Source organism: Phodopus roborovskii, unplaced genomic scaffold, assembly GCF_943737965.1.
Source record: "Phodopus roborovskii unplaced genomic scaffold, PHOROB, whole genome shotgun sequence".
Lineage (NCBI taxonomy): Eukaryota > Metazoa > Chordata > Mammalia > Rodentia > Cricetidae > Phodopus > Phodopus roborovskii.
The window spans coordinates 573,076-593,303 of record NW_026125489.1 but is presented as its reverse complement, the minus strand read 5'-3'; the positions used below and the strand labels follow the sequence as shown (position 1 = coordinate 593,303).

The window sequence follows — 20,228 nt, the reverse complement described above, 5'->3', positions numbered from 1 at the left end:
CACTGACTACTGAATTATTCAACCTACATGTAGAATTTAGAGATGGCTTATTTGAAAAGAAGCAAGGCCAGGTAGAAGGAAACAGTTATAGTAAACTTATTCATATGTAGTTATTTTTTTCTGCAAGTGGTAGCTGATACTGTTGGTATTCTTGTAAGCTTAGCTATTCAACAATTTACTTTAGACAATTGGTTTGGCAGTTTGTGATATATTTTTAAAGATAAACTTAAATAATTGTTATGACATTCATAGCCTTCATTTTTATGTTAGTAATCTATCTCTAGCTGAATCTTCCTATGATGTTGTATTTGAATCACAATGTGTTTTGATTTGATAAGATTCTTGTCTTCATATGTCCATTTCTTCTGAATTTGAAAAGTCCACATTCAAATGCAATAATGCCTTTCCTAGAACATTTGGTCGTTGATGAAATGTAAACACACAACAACTTATCTGGATTCCATGAGCAGACTCAATTGCTTTAACTGTAACAAATTGTATTTTTCCGTGATGATAAGCACACTTTTATGATGTATGTTTTCTGTTTTAAGTTGAAATTTCTACATTGCTCCACAGTGTGTCTGATTATTTTTGTATTTTCCCATTAGTGTGCAATTCATACTTATCGTTACTGGGACACACAATTGACTACACATAGAAAATGTTTGATTCAAGCTGAGAAAAGAAAACATGTCCTTTATGATTTCAATGTATTGAGTATGGAAAATATTCTAAGAGATTATCACTACCATCAAGTTCAAAGTGTAAAATACTACACATGCTTTCCATGTATCCCTTTGAATAGCTAATTATTTTTGATGTTTAGTTTGAATGTCACTTTACTAAAAGTTGCCTAACACGTCATTGTCTGCATTGCTCATCTGTGCTCCGTATGTATTATTTTACTTTGGCACTTTTTCTGAGAAAGCAAAGCTTATTGAATCAGGGATGGTTCTATTTTTTTAAATGAAGATAGCAACCTAAACCAACACAGTTCTAGATTGGTAATGAACGTGGAAGAAACATTTTAGCAGTATATACATGCCTATGCCATTGACTTGCACACTGAAAGGGGCATTACTTTCTTTTTGGGCTTCATGTTCAAATTGTTTTGTGACTGAATTAAACTTTTTTTGTGTGTTTATGGTATATGCACATGTACGTGTGTGTGTATTAGCAGGTGTCCATGTATTTGTGTGCACATGCATTTTGAGGCTAGAGGTCCACACTAGACATCCTCTATTGCTTCCATCTTATTTTCTGAGACAAGGCCTTTCACAGAACCTGGGGCTTGTTGATTTGGCAAAGCTAGCTGGCCAGTGAACTCCAGGGATCTGCCTAAGGATTACAGGCATGTACCTCAGCACTAGCTTCTTATGTAGTTGCTGGGAATCTGCACTTGGGTCTTGAAGCTTTCTCGGCAAGACCTTTACTGACAGAGCCATTAGCTCAGCCACTGCCATTGATTGTAACCCCTATAATTTTGTATTTTTCTATATTTGATTTTGAGATTTTCCTTTTACATTTGAAACAAGAGAGTTACTAGTAAATAAAGTCAATGCTAATTTTCATGGTATTCAAATGCTAAGTTGCATCTCCTTCCTGCATCAACTGTCATTGTAACTGTGTTGCTGGCAAATTTTTAGCTTTCTCGGAGACATCTGTCATTAATACACTCAAGTCAGAAGTCAAGCAATTCTCATACCTTAGTATATAATTTTCACATGCTATTTACATGGTGATATATAACAAATGTTTTGCATCTTCATAAATGCATGTAAGTCTCTTGAACTTATCACACTACATTTGTGTTAAAAGTTAAGAACTCTCCCTAGTTTTGTAAAATGTTGTCATGTTAGAGTGTCACCTATATTAAAAACAAAATGAACATTTGCTAACCTTTAAAACAATTTCCTATATTTTGTTATATACCTCTTTACTTTCTAAGAGTGTTAGAAATATCTGGAAAGTGTTTGCATTTTTGCATAGTTTCATAATTGTTACAAATGTAACCTTCAAGAACAAAGGCTTCATTTATTTACAGCTTTTGTGTACCAGGTTCCTTGAACTTACAGTGTGGCCTTGTCACAGTAATAGCACTCAAATCACCACAGTACAATATGTTAAATGTACCTTTTTCAAGATGAATTTTTCCTTCCTTCCTTCCTTCCTTCCTTCCTTCCTTCCTTCCTTCCTTCCTTCGCTTCCTTGCTTCTTTCCTTCCTCCCCCCCCCCCTCTCCCATCTCTCTTTTTACACAGAGTCTCATTATGTAGGCCTGACTGGCCTGGGACTCACTATAGGTAGCCTGGGTTGGCCTTGAACTAACTGAAATTTCCTTCTTCTGTTTCCCTAGTGCTGGAATTTATTGGTATATATCACCATGTCTGTTGATTATTTTCCTCTTTAAGGTTTCTGGCAGTTTTCTTTGATATAGGCTTTGGCCTATCAGGTTTCCATTCATAATTTCATCATGGAATAGCCAGCATTTTAGTTTGCATTTAAGGCTTTCACTACCATTTTCTATAGAAAAAATATTTTTTTCACTTATATTTTCCATTTTTGTTTCTTCAAGGGATGTTTTAATTTAATACAAAAATAAGAGTTAAGGCCTTCCGAATTTTTGATTTGAAGTCATAGCTGCTTTATTTGAGTTCTCAGGTGACCCTTTTGTGTAATCAGCACATCGAATGCAGTGTACTTTAATATTTGAATGAGCATCTGCAGGGTTTGAGTTACTATTAATAAGAGAAGAGAAAATAATTTTCCTAATGAAATCGCATGTCATGTGAACAATTGCCATTTTTGCCTTTAAAATAATCTCTGCTTCACGAGATGAGGGCTGCATCCCCTCTTAATTATATGGTAGGTTTGCTGTCATCATCAATGGTTTTTGAAGATCCTTGATATTCCCAGGAACTATAGAGACTGGATGATTTTAATAAAGGGAATGCATTCTTTTTAGACTCTCTTCTGTTGCCAACCCAGTTCTCCTAGTGTCTACTCCTGGTGTTAGGTTATGGTAATTTGCTTATTCCTATACCATTTTGTGATAGCCAAGGCTACAAAATAACCTTTATTATTCCATTAAAGCAACAATTCTAGCTTTTAAGAGGCAGTGTTTTAAAAATAAACAATTGCATCTTCCAAAGACATTTCTTTTATTAAAAATCTTTGGAGAACCAATTTTTGTTCACATCAGGATAAATTATCATGCTGGAGATTTTTAATGCATACATCTTTTCCATTTAAACAGGAGAGTGAGGCTGTGAATCATAGCACTGGCCATTTATAAATTCACATTGTAGTAATGCTTTGATGAAAACAGCATCTTTAAAACACAACCCACAACTATCTTTACATTTTTATGTAACAATTTATATAAGAAATTACAGTTGATTCTGGTTGATTTACAGTGAGTTGATTTATGCCAGGTCGAATATGCTTACCAGAGGAAATCACCAAATGTGAAGTTGAATGAAGTAGTTTTCTGAGAGCTAACAGTAGGTTCAGCTGATTCTTCAGTAAGAGTCTAGAAATCTATTTTGATGCAGAGAACGTAACAGCAAAGGCTCATATGGAACTTTCTAGTTTCAGTGTATCGATCCCAACTTTCTCTCTTGTGCTCTGGGAAGCCCAGCCCTACATTACTTCCAGATGTCTTCATCTCCAACACAATGGGCAGATTTTTCTAATCAGGACTTTGGTTGCCTTTTATCTTAAGTATACATTCTAGATTTCTTTTGGCTGAAACTAAAATATAACTGCAAATGTTGTCCTCTTTTTTTTTCCCCAAGGCATTAACATGACGATTTCTTTGGGTAGGTTTTCGTTACAATTGGCATTTGATTTATTTCCTAAACCTGAAACTAATTAAATAAATGTCTGAATCCTCAGTGACTTTTGTTCAGACATCACTAATGAGTCTCTCTAATGAACTTGAGCAAAATGTCCTGAAATATGTTGCAGTGGGGGCAGTGTCCTTGGAGACCCAAAGATGCAGCCATAGCAACAGACACAGGCTGAGACACAAGAGAAAAATTCAGATGGTCAAGAACCAGCCTGCATCAGCTGTGATTTTCCTCCTACTATGAATGAAATGTGAAAGGCTCTAAAGCATTACAACTACTATTTTTCTTCAGGCATTAAGGTGATAAAACAAAAACATTGGCAATCTTGAAGCAAGTTTTCTTTTAATATTTTGAAGTAAATGGCTGTGAAAATTTAAAAGTAGAAATTTTATTTTCACCATTTACAGTTATAACTTCCCTTTTCACTTAGTTGCAAAGCTATTATCACAACAATGGCCATGGAGATGTATTATAATTCATATGATGTCCTTTTCAACATCCATTTATATTTTAAACCACCATTAGTTTGTGTCATTTTTATAATTTTTTTGAGAATTTTGTACAATGTATTTCAATCATATTCACCTCTTATCCTTCTTCTCCCAAGCCCAACTAACTTTGTGTCTTGCTTTTGAAATCTATCAAGTACAATTTGGGCTTCCTATATACTCTTGGATTTATAGCTTTCTCTGGAGCGTGGTAAACCCACTAAAGGCTGAATTTGAACCCTTAGAGAAAACTATCTTTTCATGTTTGAATTCTATCTGTCTGAGCCTGTATAGGTGTTGTTCTGTATTAACTGCTTTGAATTCCTACATGCAACTGTCAGGGTAAATCCAGGAAACACCCTTTCCTTGTAGTCATCCACTATCTAAGGCTCTTATAATCTTTCCATCCTTACTTCCACAATGATCCCTGGCCTTGGGAAAACAGGGTATGAGACAGGTGTCTTGTTTGGGACTAGACATTCTATAGCCTCTATTATTGCATACTTTTATCAGTTGTGGGTCTCTGTGTTAATTTCCATCCATTTTCAATGAGGATTGACTGATGCAATAATCTATGAGTATAACAACAAGTCATTAAGAATCAGTACCATACTACATTCTTTTATTTATTCATTAAAAATTTACTTACTTTTATTTTATTCTTCATTTTTTAATTTTTATTTTACATACCTATCCCAGTTCCCTCTTCCTCCCTCCCTCTTCCCCTCTCTCCTACCCTCTGATGCCCCCCCACTACCCTCCCCCACCACTTCACATGGAGGGTGATGCCTTCCAGGAGGGGTCATCTAAATCTGTCATTTGGAGTAGGGACTATGCCTTCTCTCCTGTTTCTAGGTTAAAGGAGTACTCCTCCATGGGAGATGTGCTCCCAAAGTCCTTTTGTGCACAAGGGATACATCCTGGTTCCACTGTCCGAGGTCCTTCTAACTGAGACCCATGTTCAGGGGGTCTGAGTCAGTCCCATGCTGGACTCCTCTATCAGTCTGGGGGTCTATTAGCTCCTCCTTGTTCAGGTTTCTGTTTGTTTCTGCAGCCTGGTCTTGTCTTCCCTCTCTGCATCTGGATTCCAGTTCAGATCATTGTTTAGTTGTGTCTGATTCTGTTTCCATCAGCTACTAGATGAGGGCTCTATGATGGTGGATAATTTAGTCATCAATCTCATTATCATGGAAGGGCATTTATGGTAGCCTTTCCACTGTTGCTCAAATTATTAGTTAGGGTCAGTCTTGTAGGTCTCTGAACATTTCTCTAGTTTAGTTTTCTCTTCAAACCTATAATGGCTCCCTCTTTTATGGCCTCTCTCTCTCTCTGTCTGTCTGTCTCTCATTCTGTCTTCTCTCATCTACCTACTCTGACTCAATCTTCCTAGACCCACATGCTTTCCTTTCCTCCCCTTCTCTTTCTCCTAGGTCCCTCTCCATTGACTGTTCCCCCCACTCCAAATATGCTCAGGAGATCTTATCCCTTTCCCCTTCTGTGAAGGAACTTTTATGAATCTCTTAGAATCCTCTTTGTTTCCTAGTTTCTCTGGTGGTGTGAATTGTAGGCTGGTGATCCTCTGCTCTATGTCTAAAATCCATATATGAGTGAGAACATATGATGATCCTCTTTTTGTGATTGAGTTACCTCATTCAGGATGGTTTCTTCAAGTTCCATCCACTTGCCTGAAAATTTCAAGATTCCATTGCCCTCCCCCCCCACACACAAGTAGTATTCCATTGTGTAGATGTGCCACACCTTCTTCATCCATTCTTCACTGGAGGGGCATCTAGGTTGCTTCCAGGTTCTTGCAATTACAAATAATAATGCTATGAACATAGTTGAACTGATGTCTTTGTTGCATGGGTGATGGGAGATGTCATTCTGTATATGTTTCTCATACTGGTTATTAATAAAGCACTGTTGGCCAATAGGAAAGGAAGATAGGAGGGACTAGGAGACAAGGAGGAAATAGGAAGTAGGAAGGAGGAGTCAAGATGGAGAGTCTGGAGAGAGCTGGTACATAGATTAACACAAATGGGTTAATACTTAAGACAGAGCTAGCCAATAAAGAAGTAGTAACTGGCCAACAGTATAATATCTAATACAGAGTCTCTGTGTATTATTTGGGGCTGGCGCGGCGGCAGGACAAGACTGGTGGCAGGAGGAAAAACAGAACACCTTACACATGGGTATATGCCTAAGAGGGGGATTGCCGAGTCCTGTGGTAGACTGATTCCCATTTTCCTGAGAAACTGCCATACTGATCTCCAAAATGGCTGTACAAGTTTGCACTCCCACAGCAGTGGAGGAGTGTTCCCCTTTCTCCACATCCTCTCCAGCATAAATTGTCATTGGTGTTTCTAATTTTAGCCAGTTTGGCAGGAGTAAGATGGTATCTCAGAGTTGTTTTGATTTGCATTTCCCTGATAGCTAAGAATGTTGAGCACTTTCTTAAGTGTCTTTCAGTCTTTTTGATTTCCTATATTGAGAATTCTCTCTTCAGTTCTGTACCCCATTTTTTAATAGGGTTATTTGGTGTTTTGTTGACTAGTTTCTTGAGTTCTTTGTATATTTTGGAAATCAGACCTCTGTCAGATGTAGGATTACTGAAGATCTTTTCCCAGTCTGTGGGCTGTCGTTTGGTCTACATTAAAATCCCACAACTATTATTCACTGACCTTGAAAGGATAATAATCAACTTTATATGGAAAACCAAAAGATTCAAGATAGCCAAAACAACCCTGTACAATAAAGGAACTTCAGGAGGCATCACCATCCCTAACTTTAAGCTCTACTACAGAGCTTTAGTCCTGAAAACAGTGAGGTATTGGCACAAAACTAGACAAGTAGACCAATGGAATCGAATCGAAAATCCTGTTATTAACCCACACACCTATGAACACCTGATTTTTGACAAAACAGCTAAAAGTATATAATGGGAGGAGGAAAGCATCTTCAACAAATGGTGCTGGCACAACTAGATGATGGTGTGTAGAAGACTGCAGATAGACCCATGTCTATCACCATTCACAGAACTCAAGTCCAAATGTATCAAAGACCTCAACATCAATCCAGCCACATTGAACCTCTTAGAAGAGAAAGTGGGAGGTACCCTTGAACAAATTGGTACAGGAGACTGCTTCCCGAACATACCTCCAGTAGGACAGACACTGAGAGTGACAATTAATAAATGGGACCTCCTCAAACTTAGAAGCTTCTGTAAGGCAAAGGACACAGGTGACAAGACCAAATGACAGTTCACAGTCTTTATGTTTCTTGTACTTTGATAGGCATCTCCTTTTTTAGGTGAGGTTGTTTGGTTGAAAATATTTTCTGTACCTTTGACTTGGGTTTCTTTTTCCTTCCTTTATTCCTATTATTCTTAGATTTGATCTTTCTTTGGATGGGAGGAGATTTGATCTTTTTATAGTGTCTCAGATTTCTTAGATTTTTTTTTTGGCCTGGATTTTCTTAGATTTAACATTTGGCTGAGATTTCTGTTTCTTCTTTCTTCTCTTCAGTGTTTGAGAGTCTTCCATCTTTTCTATTCTGTTGGTGAGGCTTCCTGTTTCATTTCCCAAATTTTTCATTTCCCCCCCTTTTTTTAACCTCAGTTTGGGTTTTCTTTGGTTATTCCATTTCCACCTTGGTGTCTTAATCAGTTTTCTTAATTTAATTCCACTGTTTGTGTTGTAGATCATTAGTGGATTCATTCACATTCTCTTTATGTCCTTGAACATATTCATGATAGCTATTTTTGAAGTCCTTGTCATTTACTTCAGCTATATTGCAATTCTCAGGAATAGTGTAGTAGAATTGCCACTAAAGCCCAGTTTTTGATTGTATTTTTATGCTGGCATCTAGACATCTGGGTTTGGGATGATTGTAATTCTAGATGTTGATATCATGGATATTATAATTTTGTTCTGTTTGACTGTCATGATCTAGGCACTCAAAGTATTTTAAACTTAATCCATTAAATTATTCAGCATCATTTGAGCTGGAAGAGATGTTGAGCATTCCAATTTATTTTCTCATAAGTCCAAGATATTTAGCATAAGCTATTTTGTTTCATTATTGGGTTTAAATTTGCCTTATTTTCTTGCTATGTTTTTAACTTTTGATTGCTAAATTAGAAATAAAACCAGGATTGCATTAACTAGAAAAATATTTGTTCTAATTGGTTATTTATTCTGAAAAATGTTTGCAGGGAGATTAAAAGAATAAATGTGGTAGAGTGTGTTTAGTCACAAAAAACTCTTAAAAATAAACTTTTTATCGACAGGTTTATATATGTGTATAATGTATTTTGGTCACGTTCACTTTGAAATCCCTTTGTGTGTGTGTGTGTGTGTGTGTGTGTAGTGAGATATCCACCCGTCCTGCATCTATTGCACTGCCATGGCCATTTGGGTGTGGGCACAGGTGAGGATGTGTGGGAGGGGGGAAGCTAGGTCTGGGGTCCCGGATCTCAGCTTGCTCTCTTACTTCGTGGTCAGGTTGCGGATAGCATCCGTGTGGCATTCTTGGAGCAGGAACCCCTGGGTGGTCTTCTATTTCAGGTGTAAGTGATTTCTCCCTGAATAAACATCATTCAACCTATACTGTGTACTAATGAATCTCATTTCCCACGTGGTGTGTGTGTGTGTGTGTGTGTGTGTGTGTGTGTACACACACGCGCGTGCTCTGGAGATCCTCTGTCTTCACCCTGTGAGGCTGGAATTACAAGTAAGCTACCATGCCATGTCCATCCCACATTTATGTGGGTTCTGGGATATGAACTCTGATACTCATACTCGTACAGCAAACACTTTAACTATGAGCAACCTCCTCAGCTTCCAAGTCTCTTCTGTGCCCCCCAACTCTTCTGGAACTCTTTTTCTTCCCAACATATTCCCTTCCTTCTTTCATGTCTTCCTCCCTTTCTTTTCTTTCTCCCTTTTCTTCCTCCTTCCATCCTTCTAATTCTTCATACCTCACTGAGGTTAATTAGGGTAGCTTACATGTGCATGATGTGGGTTTATTTTCTGGGTAAAGGACAATTTACTAGTGGCTTAACTCCTGAAAAAAATGATTCCCCCTCTGTCAATAGTGAGTAACTGTAAATAAATAATTCTTTAATATTGAGGGGAGGGTCCTAATATGTTCTTCCTACATCCATGCTGGAATGTTAATGATCCACAGCTACTACTGTGAGTTTGTGAGTGCAACCACACAGCCCTCTTCTTCATAAATAAAATAAAAAATATGGGGAGGTATTTTTCCTGGCACTGGAATTTTCATTTCATAACCTGTAGCTTCTGGGAACAGCATAACTCTTCCAGTTAGGGTACATATGTTCAAACTCTCTAAAATATTCTTAATTATCTTGCTAAGGTTTCCATAAGGCTTTTTACACATTATTAATTGTTATTAACCCTTCTCTCATGATCTCCTCTTCCCTACCCCTCAGTCCCTATTCTCACCTAAACCTCTATCATAGTACCCATCCCCTCTATTTTCATATCATATGTGTTCTGCTGTTCGTTTCTCAAAAATTATTGAGAAGTTCATTGAAATACAGATCCAATCAAGAAGAGGCAAACATATAAAGACTTTAATGGTTTATATTTAATTAATATTTCATGTCTATATTTGACCTTTCCCTTTCTTCACTGAGATCATGGCAAATTTTTTGAAGGAATCACTGAAGGCTTGTCTCACTTGCTTATTTCTCAGAGTATAAATGAATGGGTTCAACATGGGTGCAATTGATGTCATTAGAACTGCCACACCTTTACTGATAGCCACAGATTCCTTTGCTGAAGGGTTGATGTAAATGAAAATACAGCTTCCATAGGTGATTGAAACTACAATCATGTGAGAAGAACAAGTGGAAAAGGCCTTTTTCCTTTGCTGGGCAGAAGGGAATCTTAGAATGGTCTTGATGATGTGTATGTAGGACAGAGCTACACACACGAGGGTCAGAATGAAGGTCAGCACTGCACAGACAATCACCAGCTGCTCGATGAGCCAAGTGTCTGAACAGGAAATCTTCAAGATAGGAGATGCATCGCAGAAGAAATAATCAATAACATTTGAGTCACAGAATCTCAAATTTAGGAATAGGGTGAGCGGCGGGAGTATGATCAGCAAGCCAGCCATCCAGCAGCAGAGAAGTAGCTTCTGACACACCTTGCTGCTCATGATGGTTGCATAATGAAGGGGTTTGCAGATGGCGACATAGCGATCATAGGACATAACAGCCAGGAGAAAAAATTCAGTTACTCCAAAGACATCAGTAAAAAACACTTGAATGACACAAATATTGTAAGTAATTGACCTGTCTCCCGTTGCTATGTTGTATAAATATCTAGGGATACAAGCAGATGTAAATGAAATTTCTAATATGGAGAAATTCTGTAGAAAAAAGTACATGGGTGTTTTAAGGTGGGAATCCAATATAGTGAGGGATATGATTGTCAGATTCCCAGTTATACTCAACATGTAGGCAAAAAATAGAAGCACAAAAATTGGAATCTGAAGTTGAGGGTCATCTGTTAGTCCCAACAGAATGAAGGTGGTTATTGTATTGTTTTTCATCACTGACTACTGAATTATTCAACCTACATGTAGAATTTAGAGATGGCTTATTTGAAAAGAAGCAAGGCCAGGTAGAAGGAAACTGTTATAGTAAACTTATTCATGTGTAGTTTTTTTCTGCAAGTGGTAGCTGATACTGTTGACATTCTTGTAAGCTTAGCTATTCAACAATTTACTTTAGACAATTGGTTTGGTAGTTTGTGATATATTTTTAAAGATAAATAACTGTTATGACATTCATAGCCTTCATTTTTATGTTTGTAATCTATCTCTAGCTGAATCTTTCTATGATGGTTGTATTTGAATCACAATGTGTTTTGATTTGATAAGATTCTTGTCTTCATATGTCTATTTCTTCTGTATTTGAAAGGTCCACATTCAAATGCAATAATGCCTTTCCTAGAACAGTTGGTCGTTGATGAAATGTAAACACACAACAACTCATCTGGATTCCATGAACAGGCTCTATTGCTTTAACTGTAACAAATTGTATTTTTCTGTGATGATAAGCACACTTTTATGATGTATGTTTTCTGTTTTAAGTTGAAATTTCTACGTTGCTCCGCAGTGTCTCTGATTATTTTTATATTCCTATTAGTGTGCAATTCATACCCATCTTTACTGGGATACACAAATGACTACACATAGAAAATTTGATCCAAGCTGAGAAAAGAAAACATGTCCTTTATGATTTCAATGTATTGAGTATGGAAAATATTCTAAAAGATTATCACTGCCATCAAGTTCAAAGTCAAGTGTAAAATACTACACATGCTTTCTATGTACTGATTCTGAATAGCTACTTATTTTTGATGTTTAGTTTGAATGTCACTTTACTAAAAGTTGCCTAACATGTCATTGTCTGCATTGCTTATTTGTGCTCCAGTATCTATTATTCTACTTTGGCACTTTTTTCTGAGAAAGCAAAGCTTATTGAATCAGGGATGGTTCTATTTTTTAAAACGAAGATAGCAACCTAAACCAACACAGTTCTAGATTGGTAATGAACGTGGAAGAAACATTTTAGCAGTACATGTCTATGCCAGTGACTTGCACACTGAAAGGGGCATTATATTCTTTTTGGGCTTCATGTTCAAATTGTTTTGTGACTGAATTAAACTCTTTTGTGTGTTTATGGTATATGCACATGTACGTGTGTGTGTATTAGCAGGTGTCCATGTATTTGTGTGTACATGCATTTTGAGGCTACAGGTCCACACCAGGTGTCCGGTATTGCTCCCATCTTATTTTCTGAGACAAGGCCTTTCACAGGACCTGGGACTTGCTGATTTGGCAAAACTAGCTGGCCAGTGAACTCCAGGGATCTGCCTAAGGATTACAGGCATGTACCTCAGCACTAGCTTCTTATGTAGTTGCTGGGAATCTGCACTTGGGTCTTGAAGCTTTCTCAGCAAGACCTTTATTGACAGAGCCATTAGCTCAGCCACTGCCATTGATTGTAACCTCTAAAATTTTGTATTTTCCCATATTTGATTTTGAGAGTTTCCTTTTACATTTGAAACAAGAGAGTTACTAGTGAATAAAGTCAATGCTTTATTCTGCATTAGTAGTCCTTCCTGCATTAGCTGTCTTTATAACTTTGTTACTGGCAAAGTTTTTTTTTTTTTTAGCTTTCTTGTGACATTCGTCAGTATTATATTCAAGTCAGATGTCAAGCAAATCACATATCTTAGTATATAATTTTCAAATGCTATTTACATGGTGATAGATAACAAATATTTTTGCATCTTCATTAATGCATGTAAGTCCATTGAAGTCATCACACTACATTTGTGTTGAAAGTTAAGAACTTTCTCTTGTTTTGTAAACTGTTATCATTTAAAATTTAATCCCTATTAAAAACAACACGACCATTTGCTAACCTTTAAAACAATTTCCTATATGCTGTTATATATCCCTTCATTTTTCTAAGACTATTAAAATGTCTGCAAAGCGTGTTTTCATTTTTGCACAGTTTTTTAATTCTTACAATGTAACCCTCAAGAACAAAGGCTTCATTTATTGACAATCTTGGTGTACCAAGATGTTGTCTTTGAATGAACTTCACATAATTTTTCCTTGAACTTACAGTGTGGCCTTGTCACAGTAATAGCACTCAAATCACCGTATGTTAAATGTACCCTTTTTCAAGATGAAATTTTCTTTTTTCTGTTTACACAGTCTCATTATGTAGGCCTGACTCACCGGGAAGTCACTATAAATGGCCTGGGTTGGCCTTGAATTCACCGAAATTGCCTGCCTTTGTCTCCCTAGTGCTGAGATTATTGGTGTATATCACCATATGTGATTTTTGTTTTTCCTCTTTATGATTTTTGGCAGTTTTCTTTGATATAGGCTCTGTCCTATCAGGTTTCCATTCATAATTACATCATGGAATAGCATTTCCTACAGATAAAGATTTTTCCCTTACATTTTTTCCATTTTTGTTTCTTCAATGGATGTTTTAATGACATATGAAAATAAGGGGAAAGGCCTTCTTAATTTTTGATTTGAAGTAATAGCTGCTTTATTATTTTTCTCAGGTAACACTTTGTTTCACTAACACATTTATTGCAGTGTATTTTAATTTTTGAATGACCATCTCCAGTGTTTGAGTTACTATTAAGAAGACAAAACAATTTTGTTTTCATTTTTCTAATGAAATAGCATGTTATATAAACAATTGCCATGTTTGCTTTTAAAATAGTCTCTGCCTCAAGAGATGAGGACTACTTCCCCTCGTAATTATGTGAAGGTTTACTGTCACCATTAATGGGAAGGAGAGCCAGCAGTGGCTTTTGAAGATTCATTATATTCCTGGGAACTATAGAGACTGGATGATTTTAATAGATGGAATGCATTCTTTCCAGCCTCCCTTGGGTTGCCAACTTGTGTCTTCTAATGTCTACTCATGGAGTTAGTTCGTGATATCCCTGTCTACAAAATAACTTTCATTATTCCATTAAAGCAACAATCATAGCTTTTAAGAGGCAACGGTTTAAAAATAATTGCATCTTCCAAAGACATTTTTTATTAAAAATCTTGGGAGGACCTATTCTGTTCATATCAGGATAAATTAACATGCTTGGTGAATTTAATGTATACATCTTTTCCATTTAAACAGGAGAGTGAGGATGTAAATCAAATAACTGGCAATCTATAAATTCACGTTGAAAGTACCATGCTTAAAAAATAGCCCAGAACTATCTGTGCTTATTTATGTAACAATTTATATAAGTAATTACAGTTGATTTTGGTTGATCTACATTTGATTTATGCTTACCAGAGAAAAATCGCCAAAAATAAAGTTGAATGAAGTAGTCTTCTGAGAGCTTGATTCTTTAGCAAGTCTAGAAATCTATTTTGATGCAGGGAACAGCAAAGGCTCATATGGAACTTTCTAGTTTCAGTGCATTGATCCCAACTTTCTCTCTTGTGCTCTGGGAAGGCCCAGCCCTACGTTACCTCAAGATGTCTTCATCTCCAACACAATGGACAGATTCTTCTAATCAGGGCTTTGGTTGCCTTTTATCTTAAGTATACATTCTAGATTTCTTTTGGCTGAAACTAAAATATGACTGCAAATGTTGTCCTCTTTTTTTTTTTTTTTTTTTTTTTTTTTTAATGCATGGACAGGATGATTTCTTTGGGTAGGTTTTCACTATTGGCATTTTATTTATTTTCTAAACCTGAAACTAACTAAATAAATGTCTGAGATCCTTAGTGACCTATGTTCAGACATCACTAATGAGTCTCTCTAATGAACTTGAGCAAAATGTCCTGAAATATGTTGCAGTGGGGGCAGTGTCCTTGGAGACCCAAAGATGCAGCCATAGCAACAGACACAGGCTGAGACACAAGAGAAAAATTCAGATGGTCAAGAACCAGCCTGCATCAGCTGTGATTTTCCTCCTACTATGAATGAAATGTGAAAGGCTCTAAAGCATTACAACTACTATTTTTCTTCAGGCATTAAGGTGATAAAACAAAAACATTGGCAATCCTGAAGCAAGTTTCCTTTTAATATTTTGAAGTAAATATATGTGAATATCTAAAAGTAGAAATTTTATTTCCAACATTTACAGTTATAACTTCCCTTTTCACTTAGTTGCAAAGCTATTATCAAAACAATGGCCATGGAGATGTATTATAATTCATACAATGCAATTTTCAACATCTATTTATATTTTAAACTACCATTAGTTTGTCTCATTTTTATTACTTTTTTGAGACTTTTGTACAACGTATTTTTTTTTTTGTTGGATTTATGATTTTTTTGGTCGATGAATCTGTTTCCTCTAGTTTATCTACGGTGCCTGAGATTCTTTCTTTCTTCTCTTTTTTTTCTCTCTTTTTAAATTTTTATTATTATTATTTTTTAAATTTTACATGTCGATCCCAGTTCCCTCTCCCTCCCTCTCTCCCCCCTGCCCCTCCTTCCCTTCCTCCCTCCCTCTTACCCTCTCTGCCCCTCACATGCACCCTGACCACCCTCCCTTCCCTCCCCCCACCCCAATTTCACATGTAGGGCAATGGCATCCAGGTGGGGTCATATAAATCTGTCAAGTAATTTGAAGTAGGAACTATAACTTCTCTTCTGTCTCTATGTTAAGGCAGTATCCCTTCATGGGGGATGTGTCCACAAGGTCCTTTTTGTGCACCGGGAATACATCCTGGTTCCACTGTCCGAGGTCCCTTAGACTGCTCAGTCCTTCTAGCTGAGACCCATATTCAGGGGGGCCTGAGTCAGTCCCATGCTGGATTCCCAGCTATCAGACTGGGGGCCCGTTAGCTCCTCCTTGTTCAGGTCAGCTGTCTCTATATGTTTCTGCAGCCTGGTCTTGTCCTCCCTCTCTGCATCTGGATTCTAGTTTGACTCAGTGTTTAGTTATGGGTGTTTGCTTCTGTTTCCAACTGGTACTAGATGAGGGCTCCATGATGGTGGATAAGTTAGTTGTTGATCTCCCTATCCGGGAAGGGCATTTATGGTAGCCTTTCCATGGTTGCTCAAATTGTTAGTTGGCAGTAGTCTTGTAGGTCTCTAGACCTTTCTTTAGGTTCAGTTTTCTCTTCAAACCAATAATGGCTCCCTCTTTTATGTTCTCTCTCTCTCTCTCTCTCTCTCTCTCTCTCTCTCTCTCTCTCTCTCTCTCTCTCTCTCGTCTTCTATTCCTACCCTGACTCAATTTTCAGAGTTGCATGTGCTTTCCTCTCCTCCCCTTCTCGTTCTCCTACTTCTCTCTCCATTCACTGCCCCCCCCATTCCCATGTGCTCTGTAGAACTTGTCACTTCCCCCTTCTGTGAGGGACTTTATATGAATCTCTTAGAATACACATTGTGTCCTAGTTCCTCTGGTGGTGTGAATTATAGGCTGGTGATCCTTTTCTCTAGGTCTAAAAATCCATATATGAGTACATACCATGTTCCTCTTTTTCTGACTGGGTTATCTCATTCAGGATGGTTTCTTCAAGTGCCATCTACTTGACTGCGAATTTCAAGATTCCATTATTTTTTTCTGTAGAGTAGTATTCCATTATGTAGCTGTGCCACATCTTCTTTATCCATTCTTCAGTTGAGGGGCTTCTGGGTTGCTTCCAGGTTCTTGCTATTACAAATAGTGCTGCTATGAACATAGTTGGGCACATGTCTTTGTTGCATGGGTCTGGATCATTTGACAAAGAGCTGATCTCCAAAATATACAAAGAACTCAAGAAACTAGTCAACAAAACACCAAATAACCCTATTAAAAATGGGGTACAGAACTGAAGAAAGAATTCTTAATAGAGGAAATCAAAAAGACTGAAAGACACTTAAGAAAGTGCTCAACATCCTTAGCTACAACTTTGAGATACCATCTTACTCTTGCCAGAATGGCTAAAATTAGAAACACTAGTGACAACTCATGCTGGAGAGGATGTGGAGAAAGGGGAACACTCCCCCACTGCTGGTGGGAGTGCAAATCCTACAGCCATTTTGGAGATCAGTATGGCAGTTCCTCAGGAAAATGGGAATTAGTTTACCACAGGACTTGGTGATCCCCCTCTTAGGCATATAAGATGTAATTTCCAACATCTATTTATATTTTAAACCACCATTAGTTTGTCTCATTTTTATTACTCTTTTGAGAATTTTGGACAATGTATTTCTTTTTTTTGTTGGATTTATGATTTTCTTTGGTCGATGAATCTATTTCTTCTAGTTTATCTTTGGTGCCTGAGATTTGCTCTTCTCTCTCTTTTTTTCTTTCTCTCTCTTTTATTTTTATTATTATTATTTTTTAAATTTTACATGTAGATCCCAGTTCCCTCTCCCTCTATCCCTTTCTTCCTCCCTCCCTCTTACCCTCTCTGCCCCTCACATGCACCCTGACCACCCTCCCCTCCCATCCCCCACCCCAATTTCACATGTAGGGCAATGGCATCCAGGTGGGGTCATGTAAATTTGTGAAGTAATTTGAAGTAGGAATGACTTTTCTCCTGTCTCTATGTTAAGGCAGTATCCCTCCATGGTGGATGTGTCCACAAGGTCCTTTTGTGTACCAGGAATACATCCTGGTTCCACTGTCCGAGGTCCCTTAGATTGCTCAGTCCTTCTAGCTGAGACCCATATTCAGGGGGGGCCTGAGTCAGTCCCATGCTGGATTCCCAGCTATCAGACTGGGGGCTCGTTAGCTCCTCCTTGTTCAGGTCAGCTGTCTCTATATGTTTCTGCAGCCTGGTCTTGTCCTCCCTCTCTGCATCTGGATTCTAGTTTGACTCAGTGTTTAGTTATGGGTGTTTGCTTCTGTTTCCAACTGGTACTAGATGAGGGCTCCATGATGGTGGATAAGTTAGTTGTTGATCTCCCTATCCGGGAAGGGCATTTATGGTAGCCTTTCCATGGTTGCTCAAATTGTTAGTTGGCAGTAGTCTTGTAGGTCTCTAGACCTTTCTTTAGGTTCAGTTTTCTCTTCAAACCAATAATGGCTCCCTCTTTTATGTTCTCTGTCTTTCTCTCCTTCATTCACTCTCTCTTTCTCTTCTGTTTCCTGTTCCTACCCTGACTCAATCTTCCTAGTCACACATCCTTTTCTCTCCTCCCCCTCTTTTCTCCTACTTCTCTCTCCATTCACTGCCCCCCCCACAATCATATTCACCTCTTGTTCTCCCCCTCCCAAGCCTTGTTTTTGAAATCTATCAAGTACATTTTCGGCTGCCTATATACTCTTGGATTTACGGCTTTCTCTAGAGCGTTACTAAGTTTCCCACTAAGGGAAAACTATCTTACTGTGTTTGAATTCTGTCTGTCGAGCCTGTATAGGTCTTGTGCTGTATTAACTGCTTTGAATTCCTACATCCAATTGTCAGGGTAAATTCAGGAAACACCCTTTCTTTGTAGTCATCCACTATTTAAGGCTCTTATAATCTTTCCATTGCTACTTCTACAATGATCCGGCCTTGAGAAAATAGGGTATGATACAGGTGTCTTGTTTGGGGCTGAGCATTCTATAGCCTCTTATGTACACTTTGATCAACTGTGGGTTGCTGTGTTAATTTCCATCCATTTGCAATGAGGATTGACTGATGCACTAATCTATAAGTATAGCAACAACTCATTAAGAATCAATATAATGCCATGTTCTTTCATTTATTTATACAAACTTTATTAGAAAGAACTTTAAAATAAAGAAATCCATGCATCAAAATTAACCATACCTAAAGTCTATATATCTCAACGAATATCTCTGTATTCAGAGTAGCCATTCTGAAGCAGTAACGTTTCATATTGGGCTTTATATTTCATTACCAAACAAATTTTCTTGTACTTGCCCACCACAATAAAAGAACAAGCTATTATAGAGTTATAACTGGGAAAACAATTTAGTAGAAGAACAGTATTAGATTGACCTCTGTGGCCTATGACCTATCTTCCCAAAGACCTTTGCCAGGTTTCCCCATGTCTCATTTCTTGGAGAATATTATAATTCTTTTTATTGAGTCACAGAAAGCTTGCTTGACTTGTCTGTTCCTAAGTGTGTAAATGAAGGGGTTTAGCATAGGGGCAATGGAAGTCGTGAGAACTGTGACACCCTTGTTAATGGCCACCTCGTCCTTAGCTGAAGGCTTGATATAGATGAAGATGCAGCTGCCATAGGTGATGGAAACCACAATCATGTGGGAGGAACAGGTGGAGAAGGCTTTTTTCTTTTGTTGGGCGGAAGGGAATCTGAGAACTGTCTTGATAATATAAATGTAGGACAGTACAACACACACCAGTGTTATGATGAGCGTCAGTACAGCACAGATGAGGACTGTGTACTCCATGAACCAAGTGTCTGAACAAGAGATTTTTAGGAGAGGGGAAGCATCACAGATAAAATGGTCAATGATATTAGAATCACAGAACTCCAGATTTAGGCCAAGGCTAAGTGGGGGAATTAAAATAAACAAGCCAGCCACCCAACAACAAAAGACAAGTCTCCTGCAGACCGTGGTATTCATGATAGTCACATAGTGCAGTGGCCTGCAGATGGCCACGTAGCGGTCATAGGACATGGCGGCTAGAAGGAAAAATTCAGTTACGCCAAAGAGGTCAGTGAAAAATACTTGGCCGACACAGGCATTATAGGTAATAATTTTGTCACCCGTCGCTATGTTATACAAGTATCTGGGGATGCTTGCAGATGTGAATGAGATCTCTAAGAAAGCAAAGTTTTTAAGGAAATAGTACATGGCTGTTTTAAGGTGGGGGTCCACTAAGATGAGGGAGATGATGGCCAGATTCCCAGTTACACTCAATGAGTAGGTAAAGAAGAGAAAGATAAAGATGAGAACCTGCAGTTGCTGGTCATCCGTCAGTCCCAGTAAGATGAAAGTTGTGACGGTGTGGTTCCTCATTACTGATGTCTGGTCTCTCTTCGATCTGCACAGGACATTCAGAGACATTTTGTTATAGATTCACAGTTTTAAATCTTCTTACTCATTTATCTTTAAAAGCCTTCAAATACATGCTGTGTAAGGACTTCTAAATCCTGTGGTTTTGTTATTTTATGCAAAGCAAAGGCATCTTTTGGCTCAACAATTATCAAAATTGCACAATAATCTCGAGGTCTCTATTCCAACCCTATAGTTAAAACTTTTATGTTTTGTCTACTGAAGTGTGTGTGTTTCACACTGGAAGCTTTCAAACTTAGCAATCATGAATGTATAAAACATGCACACATCTCAACTCAGCTGTGTGTGTGCAAACACCACACACACACACACACACACACACACACACACACACACACACACTTCCTTAGTTGTTCCCTTGATACTGCCTC

The 20,228-nt window shown here is 37.8% G+C and overlaps 2 protein-coding genes across 2 annotated transcripts; both read right to left on the bottom strand.

Annotated features, from left to right (window-relative positions):
- Positions 1-9,969: 9,969 nt before the first annotated feature.
- Positions 9,970-10,923, bottom strand: LOC127215839 (olfactory receptor 6C2). The gene has a single exon (XM_051176330.1). The coding sequence runs from the start codon at positions 10,921-10,923 to the stop codon at positions 9,970-9,972; it is 954 nt and encodes a 317-aa protein (XP_051032287.1).
- Positions 10,924-18,864: 7,941 nt separating this feature from the next.
- Positions 18,865-19,800, bottom strand: LOC127215837 (olfactory receptor 6C2). The gene has a single exon (XM_051176329.1). It carries the CDS (start codon positions 19,798-19,800, stop codon positions 18,865-18,867), a length of 936 nt encoding a protein of 311 aa, XP_051032286.1.
- Between the last annotated feature and the right edge of the window lie 428 nt (positions 19,801-20,228).